This window comes from Anastrepha obliqua, chromosome 4 (genome assembly GCF_027943255.1).
Source record: "Anastrepha obliqua isolate idAnaObli1 chromosome 4, idAnaObli1_1.0, whole genome shotgun sequence".
Taxonomy (NCBI): Eukaryota; Metazoa; Arthropoda; class Insecta; order Diptera; family Tephritidae; genus Anastrepha; species Anastrepha obliqua.
This window is the reverse complement of record NC_072895.1, coordinates 9,875,036-9,891,352: the sequence shown is the minus strand read 5'-3', so window position 1 is coordinate 9,891,352 and position 16,317 is coordinate 9,875,036. Positions and strand designations below refer to the sequence as shown.

The window sequence follows — 16,317 nt, the reverse complement described above, 5'->3', positions numbered from 1 at the left end:
AGACAAGACGGTAATGCACACGACATTACCGCACACTTTCGAAGTTCCATTTACTACTTAATGGAGTAATGGAGACTATCACTTGTATAACCTCCATATGTCATAGGTAGAGAGCCTGGACGCAGGTTTCTTTTGTGGTTGTTATCCACAATCACGGCTCCACCCTCGATGTAGTGCAAGTGCGGTCCCGGGGGGGAAGTCAGCCGAAGAGGGGAGGTCTGTTTTAGTGGGAGCGTGCCCCACATATCATTGGCGCGACGGCATCAATTGAATGTATCTGACATTTTTATCCTCCGCTTCCACACAAAAAAAAAAAACAAAAAAAACAAAAAAAAAAACAAAAAAAATATGTTTTCAGGTAATCAGACCACAAGGCGGTTCTTTCTTCCCCTTATACTAAATTATAGGGCAGACTTATACAAGAGCATTTTTTTATATAGCGGCAATTGGCAATTTTTGTTTAGTAACCAGTAGAAAGAAGTAAGTTTTAATTCCAAAGCTTTTCTTTTGGTAAGGATGTGAGTTTTCCAAGTGACTGTTTGGCCTAAATACCTAGTTTCGTTGGATTGTATGATCTCGATGCCATTGAACTTTACTGGAGGACAGTATAACTCAAGAACGAATGAATAGAATAGCATGACTTTTTAACAGCTGTATTTTTAAGGTTAGTATTAACTGAGGAAGAGGTGAGTGCAATAAAACTATATGCCAAAGTAACCATCTGTGTGTTAGACCATGGCCCATCTGTTATATCTGAACTAGAACGCGAGTATTTAACCAAGAAAACAAAAAAATACAAAAAAACGCGAATATCTTTCCATAAGTTCCATACAAGCGGTATAACTATGTGCAACTTTTTCAAGTTACTACGTTTTCGGATACTCCCATTATACTTACATATACAATATAGGGTGCAAAACTTCGAAATAATACCGTCATTAATTTTGGCACACCTTCACCTTCAAAATACTCAATTCGAACTACATACATTAATATCTGTATTAAAATTTAATTTCTAACTTCAAATACATTTTTTTCTCGGTAGGCAATGAACTCACAGCAGGCACAAATAGCAAACAGATTTCGCCGCGCAGCACACAATTATTTTGACAGCTGTTCAGCTGTTGGATTTTATTCAAACAGCTAGTTAAACAAATTGCTTTGTGGACATATGGGCGCTTATGTTTCTAAAATACACACAGTCGACTCTCGTTAATTCGAAATTCGAGGGACTCTTAAAATATTACGCATTATCGAGTGTTTGAAATATTAAATGGTTCGAATTTTTTGAGAGAAAATAAATAAAACTACGAATTATCAAGGAATATTATTCAACTGCTAATGTTTTACATATTCCTAATTTTTGATATTCAAAGTTAATTAATCTTTGAAAAGAACTCATTTATACGGGTTTGCTGCGAAGCACATTGCCGCCGCTCAGAATTTTCAATAAATTTTTTAAGGATATAAAGTGCCTGTTTCATCAGTTTCGTTTTGTAGACAAAAGCTCTGTGAATTGTTGAATGAGACTCTTGCTACCTTAACTGACACCTCTGCCAAAGGTTCTGATGTATCGTCTTCATCTTCATCGTTTCTCTTTTCATTCATATCTGTCGAAGATAAAATTTCGCCATCGGTTAGTGATCCTGAGACAGCAACATCTTCATCCACTTGAACATAGTCAAAAAATCTCACACCTTTGATTTCAACTACTGGTACCATTGATGGTTCTTCATCATCCATAATTATTTGCGAATCGTACTGATATTATTTTATGAAACCCGATTTTTTGAAGCAGTTGAGAATCGTTAGGTGTGTTACAGCTCTCCGTGCCTTGTCAACCAATAAAACAGCTCTCAGAAACGTGATATTCGTTGTTAGCTGCTTGTCGAGAGATTCCAAAACGATCTTAACCATTTCTTTGCGATACAACGTCTTTACATTATGGATAATCCCTTGCTGCAATGGCTGCAGTTTGGAAGTTGTATTTGGCAGAAAGAAGTAGAGCTCTACGTTGAATAATGTAGGAGGACTGTTGTGGACAGTGCAATTGTCTGAGGATAGTCAAATGTTTCTCTTTTGTCGTTTCATGTTTCCATAAACTCTTAAAAGGCAATTGTTAAAAAGTTCCGTTGTCATCCAAGCTTTTTTGTTACCCCTGTATAGAGTAGGAAATGATTTTACGCTTTAAAACATCGCAGTTTCATTGCTTTTTCTATTACTAAGGGCGGCTGCCGTAGCCGAATGGGTGACTACCATTCGGAATTCACAGAGAGAACGTTGGTTCGAATCTCGGTGAAACACCAAAATTAAGAAAAACATTTTTCTAATAGCGGTCGCCCCTCGTCAGGCAATGGCAAACCTCCGAGTGTATTTCTGCCATGAAACAAAAAACAAAAACGCTCCTCACACAAATATCTGCCGTTCGGAGTCGGCTTGAAACTGTAGGTCCCTCCATTTGTGGAACAACATCAAGACGCACACCACAAATAGGAGGAGGAGCTCGGCCAAGCACCCAAAAAGGGTGTAAGCGCCAATTATATATATATATATAAGGGCTAAGGCTTTCCGATTCATTCTTTACTATGTTTTGCCCCCCATGACACTTTTCACCTTTAAAAGTAAGTGTCTTGTCCGGTAAGCATTTGAAACATAGGCCAGTATCATCAGTATTGAAAATGTATCGGGCATCATAGTTTTCAATGAATGTCTTCAATTTACCATGCCAATCCAAACAAACAGCACCATTAACAGCTTCACTTCAAACAGCACCATTAACAGCTCCACAAACTTTTTTAAACACAACTCCATTCCTCTTTTTGAAATTTGTAAGCCGCCCTTCACTTGCCGCAAAGTTTTGTATGTTTAGAGTACATGCGAACTCTTTTGCTTTTTCCTTTAACAAAGTTCCGCTAATACAGGTTAGGCCAAATAAGACCTACTAATGTCCATACTAAGGTCCATAGTTTGCCTAGCAGTAGGCGCAGTTGCTCCATCTTGTTGAAACCACAAATTAGGATACTGCTCCGCCATTGGCCTCAAAAAGATTTCAATCAATGTTCTGTAAGAAGCTCCTGAAATCGATTCCGGCTCATTTTCGAAGAAATATGGACCGATAACTCTAGTGGCCATAACACCGCACCGAATAGTACATTTAGATAGGTGCAACTGATGTTGGTGTGTTGCCCTTGGATTTTCAGAGCCCCACAATCTACAGTTTTGTTTGTTGACATAATTTAAATGGAAATGCGCTTCATCCGACATCAAAACATTATTTACAAAATTAATTGGTGTGGCTAATTGTGTAAGAATAGAAAAACTCGATAATTTTAACGCGTTGTGTTGTACTGTAGGGTTTCAAAATAAATTTCCAACAATTCAATTATAACCTACAAAAAGAGAAAAATAAATATGTCAAAAAATAAAAAAAATTATTTCTGCTTAGCTTATTTGTGGTTGTGTGTAGGTCTTATTTGGCCCACCCTGTAGATCCTTTTGTCCTCTACACTGTCTAAGCCAATTGTCCAGGCTTTCTGCCAGACGAGGAAATTCATCTTTAGTTGTTCTTTTCCGTGCTCCAGCAGTTTGAGCAGCAGTAACCTCCTCCTTGTTCTTTATTATGGTTGAAGGAGTACTGAGAGGAATCTTAAATTATTTTGCAACATCGCTTTGCTTCTCACCTCCTTCTACTTATTCATTTAATATCTTCTTTTCAGCAATCGCCAAATATTTATACTTTTTAGGGCTCATATTTAATACCAATTTTTAGTCTGTATACCAACCAAGCGATTCATGCGGAAGCGTGCGTAAAAATATGCCTATGTTTTATGCGTAATACGCAACCACGCACAGTAAAGGTATTTTCAGGGAAGCCCCAAAATTCAAAGTTCTTACTAGCACACCAAGAAACTTTGCACATTTGAATTGTCGAGTGTTTGGCCATATGAGTTCGAATTACCGCATCATAGCAATAATTGTTTTCGTTCGAATTACCGTGTGCATAAAAATGTATGGCCATAAATCGATATATAAAAAGATTTTGTAGGAGACTCGTGATGACTTTGAATTAATGAGAGTTTCGAAATATCGCAGCTTTGAATTAACGAGAGTCGACTGTATTTATATGCCTACTTAGGGGGCTTGCTTTGCATTTTTCCTAAAATGCTCAAAATTCTATTTACTTAAAAAATGTATAAATTAAAGGAATCCCAAATATCATTGAATCAATTGCGAAGTGTATCCCGCTCCAAACACTTTTATCTATTGTTCGGTGCTTCAAAAATGAGTAATAAAATAATTTTGCTGTTACTGCTTCATGTGCACTTTAACGGGATTATTTTGGGTCTATCGGCAACAGGTATTTGGAAAAAATGCGTAGTGTTCAAATCATCAATTATTGCTTTACTTTTTTATATGCATATAAAACTCTTCTGTACGTTGATATCAAATTGAACTTGTGAGTGAATCTCTGAATAACTCAGATTCTCGTTAGGTGGCGCTACATCCTAGTTCTATATCTTTTTTTTTAATTTTTGATAAAATATAAGCAGATGGGGATCCATTGAAAGGTATTTAATAACAAAGTGGACTCGCTAAAATCCCTACCCCGTGTTACAAAAACAAAGCATAATTTTTACTATTGATTGTGGAGCTAACGAAAACCTTGCAATAAATAAAAATTAATGTTTATCTAATTTTATTCGCTTTAACAACTCTCATTTCAGACTGTGGTATAGACCCGAAAGGCTCTTGTGCAGCACCCTGGAAGGTATCCATAAATGCAAATAACGCATTCTGTGGTGGCTCACTTATTTCTGATAGCTGGATTGTGACGAAGGCGCATTGTGTAAAAGAGTAAGTAGTAAGTGAATTCGGAAATTCGAGAATGAGATAAGAATTTTGTTTAGAGTCTCAAGATCCATAAGTTTGCTTTGCCAAGAAGATTTCAGCACTTATGCATATTTGCGTATATTGGGCTAGGTTATGTGAGGTTAAGTGGTTGTTCACTGTGGGACATACTCAGGTTTATGTGAGAGTCAGTGTGAGATTTTAAAAAATTCTTGAATATCCCTAATTTCTGCAGAACTGAGAAATTATAATTCATTAAAAAATTGTCTACCTAGAATAGGAAAACTGCGTCTAGATAGAGCAGGACAATGGCACAGAAGGTGCAAGATTGTACCTTCCTTTTCCTCTTCTTGACCATCCTTTGGGCGTGTTTACCTATTAGGCAGTGTTCTGTTATAACTGAATTCAGTGTGCTTGTTTTGACTTAGCAGAGATTCTTGCGTTTAGCATTGAGAGAAGGCCACAATTGTCGGGCGATTTTGCAGGTGGTTTCATTTCGTTCGCTGTTCTTATGATTTCTTCAAGTATAAGCATCGTACGGGTCTGTAAGGGTATGCCTATGTCATTGTATGTGTATTCAGCGGTTGATTTGGTGCCAAGTCGCGCTAGTTCATTGGCTCTGCGGTTGCCTTCAATGTCGCAATGGCCAGGGACCCATATTATCCTTAAGCGAAATGACTCAGCCATTTCGTTAAGAGATGTGCAGTTACCTTGGAGGTTGCCGACTATTTTGTGAGGGAGAGAAGTCTGATGTGAATGGAAGTGAGTGGAGGAAAGGAGTGGCATCCTTTCGAGTGATTTAAGTGCGAAAGAGAAATGCTTTCAATATGCTGAAAGATGAAATAGAAATTCTCACAAAAGCGTATGATTCCTGAAAGAAGGTAGTAAATACTTGTTTATTTTTTTAATTCGCTGCAGGTATAGTTTTCTGATGCAATAGTAACTGGCTTTCGTTTTTTAAAAGAATACAACTCTGCATGGACATTCGTCTAGTGGTTTTTGCTTGCAGTTGCTAGCAAACAAAGTTCCAAATCTATCGGTTTACTCCTGCGTAGCTCTACTACTCAGCTATATTTCTATTCTGTCCGTAATACGAAACAAATTTTCCACGTTTGCACAAATATGTTAATTTTCGACATTAACCCTCTTCTTCTTCTCAGCACCCCCATTCATGAAATAAGCGTGAATTTCCCATGTGGTCTTGGGGAATATCACGTCGATCGTCTGGAACTGTATCCAAATTCCAATCCAGTAAGGAACATAAACGATATAGCGGTAATTCGATTAGAGAAAAATGGCCCCAATGAGCACATGACATCGATATGTTTGCCACCACTGAAGAATCAGGCCGAAGTAGTTGACCTAGAACGCATATTGCAAGACCTAAACACCGAGTACTCAGATATAGAGGTAAACGAGAACATCACAAATGGTCCTAACCAAAAATTAAACTTCAATTTTTTTTCTTTATAAAGCCAGTGTACGTTGCGGTGCAGGATGGCTTTAGTGGTACGCTAATCTCAACATTTAATGGCCGACAAACATTGGTCGGTTTGATGTGTTGGGATACTGGCAGTAGATATCCGAGGCCTACTTATATGAGTTTAGAGGAATTTATACCGTGGTTCAATACAGTGATGGCCAACGATAAAGAGTAGTACTACACGGACTGTCACATGCCAAATATTGCGATGAGCTTTGATGCGCCAATCAAATACTACTTGTCAATACTACTGAAAAAATAAGCAATTATCATATTGTCTTAAATTTGTTGAGCAACAGCGACTTTTAATCAATATTTGCTATTTAACATATAAGGGGATATACATACCTATAGATTTTTCAATTTAGCTTTTTCTTATTTGCAACTGTTTTGAATTTTAAATAAACAGTCCTTGCTGAAAACTAATCGATAGTAGATATAACTTATTTGTGTTAATAGTGTGTCATGAATTTATACCACTTCTCTGGGTTTTCTCCAACAAGTCAGTTTTTTTTGGTGTTTATAAGTTATAACAGTTTAAAAATTATAACAGTTTTTAAACTCCAGTTGTAAAAAGTATAACAGTTTTTACAATATAACAATTTTTTAAATTATAATAGTTTAAAAATTATAACAGTTTTTAAATTCCAGTTGTAAAAAGTATTACAGTTTTTACAATATATAAATTTTTTTTAAGTTATAACAGTTTAAAAATTATAGCAGTTTTTAAACTCCAGGTGTAAAAAGTATAACAGATTTTACAATATAAAATTTTTTTAAATTACAATAGTTTAAAAATTTTAACAGTTTAAAAATTATAAAAGTTTAAAATTATAACAGTTTAAAAATTATAACAGTTTTAAGATTATAACAGTTTTTAAACTCCAGTTGTAAAAAGTGCAACTGTTTTTACAATATGTCAATTTGTTTGAAATTATAACAGTTTAAAAATTATAACAGTTTTTAAACGCCAGGTGTAAAAAGTGTAACAGTTTTTACAATATAACAATTTTTTAAATTACAACAGTTTAAAAGTTATAACAGTTTTAGGATTATAAAAGTTTTTAAACTCCAGTTGTAAAAAGTATAACAGTTTCTACAATATACCAATTTTTTTAAAGTTATAACAGTTTTAAAACTATAATAGTTAAAAATTATATAAAAAACTCCAGTTTTAAAAATTATAACAGTTTAAAAGGTCCAGAAACGAATCGCTAGCTGCCCGAGTGTGACTTTTTGCCCACTCGGGGTGTGCGGACAATGCCTTTTTTCAGCGCGTCGAGACCGGTGAATCTTTCGAGCTTTGTGAGACGGTGCCGAGTCCTATTGAAACGTCCATGGTCTGCCACCGAAATGTTTGTCTGCCCACGGCTTCAAAACAACCTCCAGAATACTTTCCCGATAATATTTCATATTTACCTTGAAGCCAGGCTCGATGAAAACGATTGGAGAGCGCCCATCTGCAGTTACAGCGGCCCAAACCATTACCTGTGGCGAATGCTGCCTCCTGGTGGCCAATCGATGACTTAAATTCTCGTATGAATTCTCGTTTTATGAGTTTACGAATTGCTCAGTTGGAAAATTTTTCTCGTCAGAAAACACAATATTTGGAAATTGACCGCTTTCGGCCAAGCGAAGCAACTCGTTCGCTCTCTCAAGTCTGACTTGCTGCTGCTTTGGTGTGAGACCACGTGCCTTATGGATCTTGTAAGGCTTGACTTTGAGATCATTTTTCAGCATGCGGCGGATGCTAGGGTCAGATTTTTCAGTTCTTTCGCCATTTCATTGGCACTACGTCGGAGATTTCGGTCAAGTCGCTTCTTTATTTTTTCAACCATTTCATCTGACGTTGCAGTCTTTTGAAATAAATTACTGATTTTCTTTTTTTGCGTATACTCTCGGCAAAATGCTTCCGCGCGCTTGTAAACAATACCTCGGACTGTCATTTAGTCAACTAACAGACAACTGATGCCCTTGCATCAGCATCATCGAGTATATCAAACAATAGGTATGTAAATTAAACTGTTGTCTTCTGTTTTGCTACTAATGAAATAATTTAGGAGCGTCTCAAAGAATATTGATGTCATTTTTTTTTTAAATACAATAAATTATTGGAGAATATTGGATATCCAAATTCCGGGAATAATACCAAAAATCTCGGTATCGAAACAATTTTCGTCCCTAGTTAATGCCCTCCCCCGACTTAATGTACCACTTCGCAGAAAGGGTGGAAAACTTGAAAACATTACCGTTTTTACTTTTAGCGCAGCCTTCACCTGCAAAATATTAACTTGAAATTACATACGCAAATATTTCTATGAGTAATAAATTGTTTGTTTCAATTTATTTAATTTTTTACTTACATTTTTTTTTAATTTTTTTATTTCAATTTATTTAATTTTTTATTTCAATTTGTTTTATTTTTTTTTTTATTCTTCTCGGCAGGCAATGAAGCTCAGAACGAGCAGAAAAAGCAAACAGTTTTCAACGCTCAGCCCACAATTCTTAACCCTGCACTTCAGCGCGCTTTTATTTGAACAGCTAACTAAACAAATTTCTTTGTGAATCTCGTGAGGGCTTTTGTATACTTTTATTTGGCTATGTGGGAGAGTAACTTTATTCGCTTTTTTACAGCTAAATACATACTAAGTGCGCAATTTAGAATGATTCATCTTTCTCGGCGCCCAAAATACAACTTATTCGATAAAATGCATAAATAAATCGGCGCTGTAATACTGGTAAAACAAACGCCAAGTGTACCTCGTTCAACCCACTTGTATTTGCATATTGATCGGTGCTTCAAAAATGAGTAATAAAATCCAGTTGCTATTTCTGCTCATTGTGTGCTGCATGGCGCTTATAGCAGCTGCGCAGGAGGAAGGTATTTGAAAAAAAAAAAAAATACCAGTCTAACGGTTAGACGCGATAGAAATGAAACCTTCCGTAAAACAAACTGAGAGAGAATGAGACGAAAGCAGCATTAGGGGCGGGATAATTATAGGTTCATTATAATATTGCTATAAAGTTCATATTTTATTTTCTTCATTTTATTATTATTCATCCTCAATGTTTTCAATTTCAACAAATGATACGAGTGGCTTATGATAGCTAAAATATGATACAAATGCTTTGGTTTCGATGTTGTCAACATATCTTTGAAAGACCGCGTCAATTGTTGTTTTTGATCGTGTTGTCGATTCAGTGCGATTGTTACACATTTTTAAATTGAATGTTGTATTGAGAAAATCAATTGAAGGAACCGCTGTGTCCAATGCAAAATTTACGTTAAAATCGCCATCTTTTCTAAGTATCCGCGATACTTCTGGTGTATACTTTATTAAATTTTCGTGAATGAATTCCGTGATGCTATTTATTGATTTTTTTTTCTGTCATATTCACGACACTTTTCTGCATTATTTTTAATATTTAAAAATGAAAATATTTACGAATATAAAAATACACACGCGGTTGCTATTATGAGCGTCCCCAGCAAAACCTGCGTGACCGAAACTCTAACACAATAACATTTTTTTTAATGTTACAAACACATATGCACGCAGGTTTTGCTGGGGCGTGACCGAAACTCTAACACAATTACACATATGCACTCGTATTTGTTTGAAAATCGACTTTTTTTTTTAGTTCTCCGTCACCTTTGGAAAATGTGTAAACAGTAAGCAAACTTTCGTCGCTACGTTTATATCAACATATAATATAACGCTTCGTAACTAAATAACTTTTAGGCCAGCGCCGACAGCATGGCGCGGTAGCCGAGCGACTAGCAATGTGAGCTTCCGATCCAAAATCCTTGGTTCGAATCACAAGAAAAAATAAAAGTTATTTAGTTTGTCGCTACGTTTATATCAACATATAATATAACGCTTCGTAGCCAAGTTGGTCGCTTTTTCGTTTCACTTTTTCTCAAATCACCCCCAACGATTCTAAAGAAGTTTTCACTTCAAAAATGTATAAATTACAACTAACATAGTTTCATTCCGTCATACTCGTATATTAAAGGCGGTTCTTGTGGCGATAATGAGGAGTTCAAAAGCTGTGGGAGCACCTGTCCACCCAAGTGTAGTGACGGCGATGAGCAAATGATGTGCAGTCAACGCTGTGTACCTGGATGTCAATGTAAAAGTGGTTACTTATTGAACTCTACTGGACAGTGTGTGGAACCAGAAAACTGCTAAATGATAACAAAAGCAATGACAAAAGCGATTATTTTCAAATTGGCACAACAAAATTAATTGAGGCAAAGAAAGTATAAAGACAAAAAGCTGCGTAATCGCGGCCCGATCCTTTAACGAAACTCGTCTATAAAATTTTACCACATACACAACAAATTACAGCTAATTGGGAACCGCGAGCTGCAAGTTTTTATTTTTATATACTTTTTTGATGCAAATTGGCATATTATGTAATGAATTTATAAATAAAATAGTGACAGATCAGATGCCGTTGATGTTTTATTTTTACCAATTTATTCAGAGTTTATTTATGAGATCACACCACTCAAGGGTTTTGAGAAAATAGAATATTTTGCTTAGTCCACGGAATAGCTGGGTTCTTGTAAGCAAAATCCAGTTCATTCTAATAAGCAAAAGGACAAAATCTATCCTAAAACTTTTAAAGGCGCAAAAAATTTTGTTCCAAGTGCTCAGGGTGGCCACCATTCAACCAGCTTAATGGTTTGGTGGGGAGTGTCTTGCGAAAAATTGGTTTAAGACCGGCGCAAAAGTGTGCCAAGGGATGTCTGAGAGGGCGTGGCGAAGCAGTTCAGCAGTACTCTCTTTAATGGAAAGCATTGGATCTTTCAGCAAGATTCCGCTCTAGCCCATAAGGCAAAAACCACCCAGTAGTGGCTAAAAAGCAATGTCTCTGTTTTCATAGCCGCATATGATTGGCCATCTGGGAGTCCATATATCAATCCATTGGACTAAAATTTGTGCTCAGAATTGAGGAGCATGGCCTATGGAAGACCTTATAGATATTTGGAGGGTCTCAAACAATCTTTGGTTCGAGCAGCGACCTCAATATCCATGGAAATCGTGCGTGCTGCAATAGTTGGATGGTCTAATCGTTTGAAGCAAATGTTGGCATTGCGAATGAAAATAAAAAAAATGTTTTTTTTTTATTTAAAAATAAATAAAATAAAGCTAACTTCAATAGAAAAAGTGTTATAAATTCATATCTATAACAGACTTAACTTGTCACAGAACTTAGGCAGGACTAAGTATAGTAAAAAAAATGTTTTTATGTAGTGCGTGTAAGTGTTATTCGTAAGTGTGTGCAAAACTTGAATGCATTTTTCTAGAACCCACTGGCGGACCGCTTATCGGAACACTTTTGACTGGATTAATTTGAAATTATGGACCAAAAATTGGACAAAGACTCACCAGTTTAACAAATTAAAAAAAAACAACCAATCCTCTGTGCTCCACAAAGTGTTTTTAAAGAGTTAGTCAAAGACCCAAAAAAGTTATGATTTTCATTATGAATTGCTTTATTTTATAAAAATAACAACATAGCCTTAATGCATCATGTTTCGACTTGTCTTTAGCAAAAACTCAAAAAAAAAATTAATCATTGTAAAAGTTATCGCTGTTTTTGTAGAGCCCGTTTCTCGAGAAGTCCCTTGCGGTGATCATCACAAGACCTTGGAGATTCATTTAAAATTAGAGAAATTAGTTACTTGGTGGCCTCAGAAAATATTTTTCAGACTTTCGAGAAAAAACCCACAACTAATTGTTAGAAAAAAATCAAAATTTTTGGAAAAAAAAATCCTTCGATCAGGCACGAGTTTTTTATGTTTTTCAAAAGTAGTACAAATTTTATTGAAATCCACCATGAGGCTTTTAAGTTACAGTAATCACTAGTTCGAAAAACATAGTTTTGAGCAAAATGCATTTAAAGTTTTGCTATCGTTAAAGCCGCACTCCAAGAGCTCGAATGGGAGGTCCTTCAGTATCCACCCTATTCTACGGACCTTGCACCTAGTACTAATTAAAACAAATTATTAAAATAAGGTTAAAAAAAATTAATTCATACAAAAAATTTTGTTTTAGGAAAATTGTATTAAAATATTAATTAAAAAATATATTAATAAAGAAAAATTACCCCTAACCCCTTAAGGGGTTACATGGGTTTCGTGGGTTCAAAAAATCGATTTATTAGCTTATTAATTTCTACAACATCTCAAAAATATTATACTAAATTTTCAAGTCCATCCGAATAATAGTTTCGGAGATACAGCCTTTGGAAAGTGTACGCTCCAAGCCACTTTCAAGCATGAGTTTATGGTCTTAACTAAAACACTTATTTTTGTTTTTTCATTTTTGATGAGCCTGTCAGGAGTTATGCTGACAACGCGGACGCACCTTTTTTGCGAGGGGTCACCGGAAATGACGTCACAATGGAGGAGTTTTAATTTTTTTTTTTTAAATTTCAGAAATTATTCTTTAAATATGTATCTATAAGGCAGAAAACGGTTTGAATTAAATAAATAATTTTTTACATAGAAAAAAAAATATTGAAAATAGGCCTTTTTTACCCGACGAAACCCATGTAACCCTTTAAGTATTTTTCGACTTCGTTCGGACATTTTGGAGCGCTTAAATCGGGTTTTTCTTTAAATTTGCGAAGAGTCCACCTCTTATCTGCATCATTAAATTTAAAAAAATTTAATTTAAATTTAGAGTCAAACCACGTCAAGTGGGCCCCGAATTTTCCATCAAATTCCCGATTTTAAAATCAAATGCATTTTTGGATAGAGAATTCGTCACATTTGATGAAATTTATTTTGGTTACCGAAAAATGTTTACTCTACCGATTTAACGTCCAAAGACTGTGTATTTGTTGAAACAATAATTTTTAACAATACTTTTTTTGAAAAAATCGCAATTATTTTTGCGTTCTTCACGCTCTAAATGGACAATATTACAGTCAGATTAAGCGCACAACGCTCACCTTTAATAATCTGTAAAAAAAACTTTGTTCATCCAATCCGTTCTGAAGATATCGAATTTTTTGTCAGTCGAGGCACTACGCACTAAAACGAACTTGCATGAACATGGCTTTGCAGAGTCGTACAGTCGCCGCAACTTCTAGTGTCAATGTGCTGTGATTCCTAGTATGTTGTCTATCCTTTGAGGTTAGAAAAAAATTATTATGTATTGTTATGAAAATGGTTCGACCTGATGTGTGTTGCAATCCGTTGGGGAAAAAAGGTCATAATTGCGTACGTCATAATTTATTCCAAATAACCGCTCACTGGGATGTAAAATTCAATCAATATATCGGTAAATACGTTTGCAAATCATGTCGTATGAAGATATATAGAGATGGAATTGCTACTGAAAGTGCAGCGTATATACGTCCAAGTCCACAGTGAGTATAATCTTGATATTTATATACATATATTGTGCATTGCATAGTTATTATTTAGGCAAATAAAGTCAATTTGTTCTCAAAATTTGTGACAGAAAATTTTAATTAATTAATTCTAATGCTGACCAAGGAGCAGAAAACGATGAGTCTGAAGTTTCTTCTGATGCAGAAGAATGTTCGGATAGTGAAGCTAATTTTGAAAACCAGGAAATTCAGAATGACCTAAAATTAGAAAAGGTGAACATTATTTTACAGGAACTTGGTGAACCGCCAATAAAAAAACGACGTTTTTCAAAATTAAGTGATATGAATGTCAAAGAGATAATAGCAGAAATCATCAACGAAAAAAAAAAAATACGTGTCTAACGGTTAGACGCGATAGAAGTGAAACCTTCCGTAAAACAAACTGAGAGAGAATGAGACGAAAGCAGCATTAGGAGCGGGATAATTATTGGTTCATTATAATATTGCTATAAAGTTCATATTTTATTTTCTTCATTTTATTATTATTCATCCTCAATGTTTTCAATTTCAACAAATGATACGAGTGGCTTATGATAGATAAAATATGATACAAATGCTTTGGTTTCGATGTTGTCAAAAAAAAAATACCCAAACGGACCGAAGAAACAGACTTACAAATTTCTTCCATTTTCGTCTACTTGTATTCATATAAAAATTTATGTCTCTTCCCACCAAAGCTAAATGTATTTGTATATTTCTTCTTGTATTTATTCAAGGCCGAAATCCCGGCAGTACTGTAATACCGGGCCAACCCGTGGCAGAGGTGGATAAAGCCCCTAAAACACTCCGCCCATTTCCAAAAATTAGTTTAACACTTTGATCTTAGCCATAAGGCCGAGAAGCGATAACTATACACAACCAACAAACTACCTTGTCATTACATTTTCTAATAAACCTTTTGAGAATTACACGCTCACAAAAATTAATGTACGAAATATTTATACCGATTCACTTAAACACGGCGAGCTGTTTGATTTCATGTTCGTGCCTGTGTATGTGCATTTGTGCGTTCATATCGCCACAGTGCATGACTACCAGCCTTGGCTGAGCACAGTAAGAAAATGTATTCGAGCGTATATATGTATGTATGTACGTTAGTGTGTTTGAACGATTGTGCTCTGCGCTCAGCTTTGTGTCGATTTTACTGTGCGCTGCGCAGGTTGGGGTATTCTTGCAGAATTTAAAGATGATTCACACACTGTCGACCGACTGGGTACAGTTGTCACAAGTGATGATATGTATAATTTTTATATGAAAAATCAAGGCGAATCTTTTGAAGGTGGTAGCAATAACACAGCTGATTTGTTATTTTTTTCTTCCGCCGTGTACATTTGGTTGTCAACACAAAATTGAATTACGAAACGTTTTACTTAGCTTAGTGTATGAATTCACCTTGGAAAAAATTCAATTTTCTTCTATAATCAATTTTAATAAAAAAAAACTGTTTTCAATAAATAATCAGAAATGTCCTACAATGCAAATTTCACTTCAAAAAAAATTCCATTTTCGTCTACATGTACATATTCATATAAAAATTTATGGCTCTTCCCACCAAAGCTAAATGTATTAGTATATTTCTTCTTGTATTTATTCAAGGTCGAAATCCCGGCGGTACTGCAATACCGGGTCAACCCGTGGCAGAGGTGGATAAAGCCTTTAAAACACTCCGCCCATTTCCAAAATTAGTTTAACATTTGTTGTCCTCCGATGGAGGATCTATCAGATGTTAAGCTGATACGAACAGATACCACACTACCTACTTCAATAGATTTTCTAATAAACCTTTTGAGAATTACACGCTCACAAAAATTAATGTACGAAATATTTATACCGATTCACTTAAACTGACTTTCAGTATCTAAACCAAAAAACTGTTTTCAATAAACAATCAGAAATGTCCTACAATGCAAATTTCAAAAAAAAAAAAAAACAAATTCCATTTTCGTCTACATGTATTCATATAAAAATTTATGGCTCTTCCCGCCAAACCTAAATGTATTAGTATGTTTCTTCTTGTATTTATTCAGGGCCGAAATCCCGGCGGTACTGCAATACCGGGTCAACCCGTGGCAGAGGTGGAGCAAGCCCCTAAAACACTCCGCCCATTCCCAAAAATCAGTTTAACATTTGTTGTCCTCCGACGGAGGATCTATCAGATGTTAAGCTGATACGAACAGATACCACACTACCTACTTCAATAGATTTTCTAATAAACCTTTTGAGAATTACACGCTCACAAAAATTATTTATATCAACATATAATATAACGCTTCGTAACTAAATAACTTTTAGGCCAGCGATGACAGCATGGCGCGGTAGCCGAGCGACTAGCAATGTGAGCTTCCGATCCAAAATCCTTGGTTCCAATCACAAGAAAAAATAAAAGTTATTTTTATTTAGTTCGTCGCTACGTTTATATCAACATATAATATAACGCTTCGTAGCCAAGTTGGTCGCTTTTTCGTTTCACTTTTCCTCAAATCACTCCCAACGATTCTAAAGAAGTTTTCACTTCAAAAATACAGCGAGAGTAAATATTCAACAAGGAAAAAAAAATTGAATTCAGCATTTGT

The 16,317-nt window shown here is 35.4% G+C and overlaps 2 protein-coding genes and 3 pseudogenes across 2 annotated transcripts; 2 read left to right on the top strand and 3 right to left on the bottom strand.

Annotated features, from left to right (window-relative positions):
* The first annotated feature begins 2,599 nt into the window (after positions 1 to 2,599).
* On the top strand, positions 2,600 to 6,506 carry LOC129246450 (urokinase-type plasminogen activator-like). Its single transcript, XM_054885298.1, has 4 exons — positions 2,600 to 2,621; positions 4,725 to 4,854; positions 6,009 to 6,258; positions 6,324 to 6,506. Exons 1-4 carry the CDS (start codon positions 2,600 to 2,602, stop codon positions 6,504 to 6,506), a joined length of 585 nt encoding a protein of 194 aa, XP_054741273.1.
* Positions 6,507 to 9,091: 2,585 nt separating this feature from the next.
* Positions 9,092 to 10,726, top strand: LOC129246182 (chymotrypsin inhibitor-like). Its single transcript, XM_054884767.1, has 2 exons — positions 9,092 to 9,212; positions 10,349 to 10,726. The coding sequence occupies exons 1-2, from the start codon at positions 9,137 to 9,139 to the stop codon at positions 10,522 to 10,524; spliced, it is 252 nt and encodes an 83-aa protein (XP_054740742.1). The 5' UTR covers positions 9,092 to 9,136; the 3' UTR covers positions 10,525 to 10,726.
* A 3,725-nt stretch (positions 10,727 to 14,451) lies between these two features.
* LOC129246586 (U2 spliceosomal RNA) lies at positions 14,452 to 14,590 on the bottom strand (annotated as a pseudogene).
* Positions 14,591 to 15,331: 741 nt separating this feature from the next.
* LOC129246518 (U2 spliceosomal RNA) lies at positions 15,332 to 15,516 on the bottom strand (annotated as a pseudogene).
* Positions 15,517 to 15,763: 247 nt separating this feature from the next.
* Positions 15,764 to 15,949, bottom strand: LOC129246653 (U2 spliceosomal RNA; annotated as a pseudogene).
* Positions 15,950 to 16,317: the final 368 nt, after the last annotated feature.

Bases quoted from the DNA above. Each gene is read 5' to 3' on its own strand.
- LOC129246450 (XM_054885298.1), top strand. From the start codon at position 2,600: ATGACACTTTTCACCTTTAAAA. The intron at 4,855-6,008 runs GTAAGTAGTAAG...TCTTCTTCTCAG, and splicing joins AAGGCGCATTGTGTAAAAGA to CACCCCCATTCATGAAATAA. The intron at 6,259-6,323 runs GTAAACGAGAAC...TTCTTTATAAAG, and splicing joins CCGAGTACTCAGATATAGAG to CCAGTGTACGTTGCGGTGCA.
- LOC129246182 (XM_054884767.1), top strand. From the start codon at position 9,137: ATGAGTAATAAAATCCAGTTGCTATTTCTGCTCATTGTGTGCTGCATG. The intron at 9,213-10,348 runs GTATTTGAAAAA...CGTATATTAAAG, and splicing joins AGCAGCTGCGCAGGAGGAAG to GCGGTTCTTGTGGCGATAAT.